The sequence below is a fragment of the Malus domestica genome, chromosome 15 (assembly GCF_042453785.1).
Source record: "Malus domestica chromosome 15, GDT2T_hap1".
NCBI classification, from domain to species: domain Eukaryota; kingdom Viridiplantae; phylum Streptophyta; class Magnoliopsida; order Rosales; family Rosaceae; genus Malus; species Malus domestica.
Window position 1 is genome coordinate 9,832,222 of NC_091675.1, and position 6,000 is coordinate 9,838,221.

The 6,000-nt window shown below is 35.5% G+C and overlaps 1 protein-coding gene across 1 annotated transcript; it reads right to left on the reverse strand.

The window, feature by feature from the left end:
- Window positions 1–812: 812 nt before the first annotated feature.
- LOC108169432 (probable indole-3-pyruvate monooxygenase YUCCA10) lies at window positions 813–4,830 on the reverse strand. Its single transcript, XM_029093341.2, has 4 exons — window positions 4,120–4,830; window positions 3,768–4,001; window positions 1,099–1,221; window positions 813–986 (listed from the first exon to the last, which is right to left on the reverse strand). The coding sequence occupies exons 1-4, from the start codon at window positions 4,828–4,830 to the stop codon at window positions 813–815; spliced, it is 1,242 nt and encodes a 413-aa protein (XP_028949174.2).
- Window positions 4,831–6,000: the final 1,170 nt, after the last annotated feature.

Here is a 6,000-nt window from a genome sequence, read left to right on the forward strand (position 1 = left end):
GAAAGACGTTATATAGGTTCAAATAAAATTTCCTTTTCCCTTTTCAATTGATAAGGAATTTTTGGGATTGGAAAATGTATATATAGACGGAGAAGGAAAGAAAGCTTTTATAATATCCAAATTATTCTTCAATCATTATGATTTTACAAAATATATTTTAATACAACTAACACAATCCGACCTGAATATTTACGTGGATGTCGAAGTCGAAGTGTGTTATGCGACACCTAAAAAGTGACGAAGATTTAATGTAAAAGTGATGTGTAAAAACTAAAAAGTACAAATAAATTAAAATAAGAGTACAAAAATAGAGTATAAGAGAAGAGTATAAAATAAAGTAGTTAGAATATAGTGAACTATTAAATAAATGTATGTAATGGAAACTAGAGATACCAAATTGACGTTAAAGCATCAAGATTTATAGCGGAACAATACTAATGTAACAATCCGAAGATATTAATTACAGTTTACTAAGAATAATCCTTGCAATAATGAGAGATAAGTGTATCACCAAGCCTCGACATCTAGAGCTCAGGGCGCAATACAAAATGTGTGATTGTTCAAAAATAAAGATTTTAAGCCGTCTTGTCAACCATTTTACAAAGTCTCAGTTATAACCCTATTTAAATTAAATTAAAGAAAAACAAAATTAACTAAAAAGGGAAAATGCATACATTATTATCATTAAACAACTACAACATAAAGCAAAAGATCACCCAACGTTTCAAGACAGCAGAAACCCTTCTGGCTTCTAGTACTTAGCACTAAGAAAATTACAGACTCAAACATTTTACTAGGGATTTTAGCACACGTTATTTCTGTGCCATTAGGTTATGGATATCCTCGGCCACAGCCGTTGAATCCGTGAAAATCCCCGGCAGTCCATTCCCTGCTAATCCAACACAGTAAACTCCCTTCTCGCCCTTCCAGTGGTTTGGATAATTTCCTTTAGGCTTTCCATCGTCATTAAGGAGGTACTTATAGTCCTACGTCCACAATTAGAAAATCTTCATGTTATATATATGCACTCACACGCGTATGAATATCTAACTACGAATTAATGAAAAGTAATAAGCACTAATGTAGACTACTAATCACCTTGAGCCACTTATGTGCTACACTTTTATAACCAGTTGCCAACAGAATGGCATCAAAACTCTGTCGGGCCCCGTTGTTGAACTCAACAGAGTTGGAGTTTATCCTCACTATTCCTGGAAAAACCTGTCAAATATTAAGACCAAATTAAATTAGGGATAATCGTAAGAACTAACTTGCCATTGTTACCAAAGTAACTAGTAACGCTTATGTAACAGTAACACTGGTAAAGTAACATAAACAAGTAAAAAGGCAAGAGCTAATTTGGATCGATAAACATATAATATAGAATTTGTGGAGTAGTTTAGTTTTTATTTTCCGTTTTTAGTGTTTACAAATACAATTTACATGTAAATCAATATTAAAATTAAAAATTCCTCCAACCCTACTTTCATCTTAACTTGTCAACACATGCATACGCATGCATGTGTGCAGTTACAAGTAAAACTTGTCTTTGAACAACAGTTATAAAAATTTAAGGGTAAAAAACTGTTTACTATCCTCATGTTTTGTGGTTTTCAACATTTAGTACATCAAATTTTTTTCGTCTCATATTCATACCTAAAGTGTAAATTTTGGGACAGTCTCATACATCCGTTAGTCAAACTGTTAAATTTGCCGTTAATTGTGACGTGACGCCATGACTAGGCACCACGTGTCATCCACATTTTTTTCTCTTCTTTTCTTCTTTCTTTTGCAACTTTTTTTTTTCTTCCTCCTTCTCCTTCTTCCTTCCTCCTTCTTCCTTCCCCTTCTTCTCCTTCTCCTTCTTTTTCTTCTTCCTCCGAATCTGGGGAAGGTTTTTTTTTTTTTTTTTTTTTCTTCTTCTTCTTCTTCTTTCTTCTTCTTCCTTCTTCTTCCTTCTTCTTCTTCTTCTTCCGAATCTGGGGAAGATGAATGTTGTTTTTTTTTCTTTTTTTCTTTTTTCTTCTTAGAGGTCGCACTTGATGCGATGGCAAGTGTCTTCGCCCATGAGCGGTAGGTCTCGGATTCGAGACTTGGGAGCAGCCTCTCCATAAATGGGGGTAAGGCTTGCCGACATTCACCTCTCCCAGACCCTGCGTAAAGCGGGAGCCTTGTGCACTGGGTACGACCTTTTTTTCTTTTTTCTTCTTCCTCCTCCTTCCTCCTTCTTCCTTCTTCTTCTTCTTCTTCTTCCGACTACAACTTTTTTTTTCTTCCTCCTTCTTCCTCCGTCTTCTTCTCCTTCTTCCTTCCTCCTTCTTCCTTCCCCTTCTTCTCCATCTTCCTTCTTCCTTCTTCTTCATCTTCCTCAAAAAAAAAAAAAAAACCTCCATCTTCCCCAGATTCGAGGAAGAAAAAGGAAGAAGGAGAAGAAGGGGAAGGAAGAAGGAGGAAGGAAGAAGGAGAAGAAGGAGGAAGAAAAAAAAAGTTGCAGTCGGAGGAAGAAGAAAGAAGAAGAAAGAAAAAAAAAAAAAAAAAAACTTCCCCAGATTCGGAGGAAGAAGAAAAAGAAGGAGAAGGTGAAGGAAGAAGAAGGAAGAAGGAGAAGAAGGGGAAGGAAGAAGGAGGAAGAAAAAAAAATTGCTGAAGAAGGAAGAAGAAGAAAGAAGAAAATAAAAAGACAAAAACGTGGATGACACGTGGCGCCCACATCACAATTAACGGCAGATTTAACAGTTTGACTAACGGATGTATGAGACTGTCCCAAAATTTACACTTTAGGTATGAATCTGAGATGAAAAAAAATTGATGTACTAAATGTTGAAAACCACAAAACATGAGGGTAGTAAACAGTCTTTTACCCAAAATTTAAACACACATTGTTTTTAAAATCTCTAGTTAGAGCTGCCTAGATGCTAGTTGGCTTGCTACCGCCCTCTAAATTTTTGAAAATTAAGAAAATGCGCCTAGACCTATCTAAGCATTGGCATAGGGCGTGCCTAGGTTGCAATTCTCACTTAAACAGAAAATAGAAAACTTTTATTTTGCTTTAAATATTTTCAATAAAAATTGTAAGAGACTTGTTGAATATTTGAATACTTTATAATTTATATATTATATCCCAAATTCCCAATACAATTATGTATTTTTTAAACATAAGTAGACATTTATTTATATGATATATAATCAATTTAACTCAAATAAAATAAAAACCGCCTAGGCCCCCACCTAGACGCTTAGGCACTAGGCCCCTTCATGTCAATCGACTAGCACCTAGCACCTTGTAGAGTCTTGTAAATATATAAGTGTACATAAATGACTGTACCGAAGTATATTAAATTGACTTGTTTGTATAGAAATGCCTATAGCTAAATGTTTGTACTGAAATGTCTGTATCTAAATATTTGTATCAAAGTATATTATAATGAATTAGTGTACCTAAATGTTTGTACCGAAATGTCTGTATCAAACTATATTATAATTAATTTGTGTACCTAAATGTTTGTACCGAAATATATTTTAATGAGTTAGTGTACCAAAAAGTCTAAATGTATTATAATGAATTAGTGCAGACATAGAAAAAGAAAAATTATAAAAATTAAATAAATAAAATGACATGGAATATAAACTTTGGCATTTAAATAAAACCAAGCGTCTAAACTCACTTTTGAATCTTTACTAGGCATTAATCTAAACTTCATCTTAATTAGAGATTAAAATATAGTTTTCTATAATATAAAATAAAAATAAAACAAAAAACTGAAAACCTTGATCTGTTTGGATCGAATTTTGTTGATGGTTCCACGATCAATCACTGGCCTCTTTCCAGTAAGTGCTTTAAAGAGAAAAGGGCCTTGGTCCGGGCGATGAATGCCATAGCTGGACAAATCCTGATACCTAAACTTGGCAAGGAATGAGACAAACTTGTCCACTATTTTCACTGGCAAGTAATCCAACAGAAGCATTCCTATAGCTACCATCTCTTTGCTGAGGACATGCATCTGCATGCAACATCACCCAACACATAATTACAATTAAATATATATATATATATACATATATATATGTATGTATGTACGTATGTATGTGGACACACACACGAGATATATGTGTTCTTACTTGGCTTCTAATAACAAGGGATGCATGCGCTCCATTGTCTGCAAGGTCGTTGCTAATTTCCATACCAGAGTTTCCACAGCCAATGACCAAAACTTGTTTGTCTTTAAAACTTTCCCCGTTCTTATAGTCGCATGCATGAACAACTTTTCCTGTGAATGACTCAAGTCCAGGCAAGTCCGCCGGAATAATAGCCTGGTTATTTTCTCCTGTTGCGACAACCAAGAAATCTGAAGAGTAGTACTCGTACTGGTCCGGACCAGTCACTTTCACCTTCCATATCTCCTCATCTTCATCGCAAACAGCGGAATCCACATGACGACAGTAACGAGGTTTCACGTTAAACCGTGAGACATACTCATCTAAGTAGGCGATGAAATCGTATTTGGACATGAAGGTGGAAGTCCTGAAGGAGTGTGGCATGAGTGGCAAAGAGCAGTACCCCTTTGCTAAGTGAAGATTGAGACGATCGTAGGACCGTTTCTTCCAAAGGGAAGCGCAACAGTCTTCCCTTTCAAACACAAGGTTTGGTACTGAATGGGAGTTGAGCAATGCGGACGTCGCAATGCCAGACGGACCAGCACCTACTATCACAACCGACACATGATGATGATCACTCACAATATCATTATTTTCACTACTATTAGGGTTACCGTTGGATGAGGCAGACATGGGAGCAGTGTTTGGACCGTGAAGAGAAGAAGAAGACGACATTTTTGACACAGCACGAGCTCGAGAAGGAGAAGAAAGACGCAACTACCGAAATACAGCTGACAGTATGCCTGGAATAGGAAAGATTTGGAGCGATTACATGCAATAGTGAAAGAATTAAGCTAAGTAATCAAATGAGGCAAGAGAGATCTTAGGAGATTTGGCTTGAGAAAACATCTTCTCTGAAACTATCCAATATTGTATCCAGATCACTATCCAATATTGGAATGAAGAACTGGACTCAACTGAGCGTACTATATAAGGACCAAGAAGCTGGCTAGGGTACCGATATGAAATTATTAATATATTAAACAAATTAATGCCACCGTTTCACCGTCCGCTTGTTGAAGCAAGGTGTCTTCTCAACGCTCATGGTGACGAAATCTTCATTTGACTATTCACTGGCTACAAGGATTTGTGACCAACGCTTAGATTAGATTGTTTATTTTATTTTCTTTCAATGTATCTTATATTTGTTTCTTCAATTAATCAGTTTGCCAATTAGTTGGTCGCTTATTAAGGAAGGGATATTTTAATTGGTTGCCTTACATAGATGATTTGGTATTATCATCTCGGAGTTAAACATAAGTGGCGTTCACACCTGAGATTTTACACTACGTACAAAAAAAAGAAGTTGTAATAACCGCATATATATCGTGACCAATATTGCTGCCAATCAAATAGAGTTACTCACAGAAAAATCGTGCTTACCAGTCAAACAGTGTCAACTTTGAGCCTAATATGTAGGAGAAAATTATAAAATAAGGAAGTATGAGAATATGTCTAGGTTTGGAAAAAAAACTATACGCCGTATTTATAAAGGTCAAAGATCTGTTGTCCCTTTTTTTGTGTCTCTCATTGTGTCTCCTTACTAATATATTGACACGTGTCATGGACTTAACTAAAAGATAACTCTGTTAACTTTTTATATATTTAAACATTTAAAAAAAATATAAATATAATGAAATACGCGTACGTAAGCGTATTTGTAGATCCGGCGTTTCTTCTTCTCAGACTATCATGTCTCAAACACCTTGTAAAACCCAACCATCTGAATCTCTACCCTCATAATCTGCAATAAGAACACCATTGTCCCTCCACTTAACTCTTAATTAATATTGTTAACTATCATATATCACTAGTCACTAGTACAAAAAATACTTTGCGTGATGT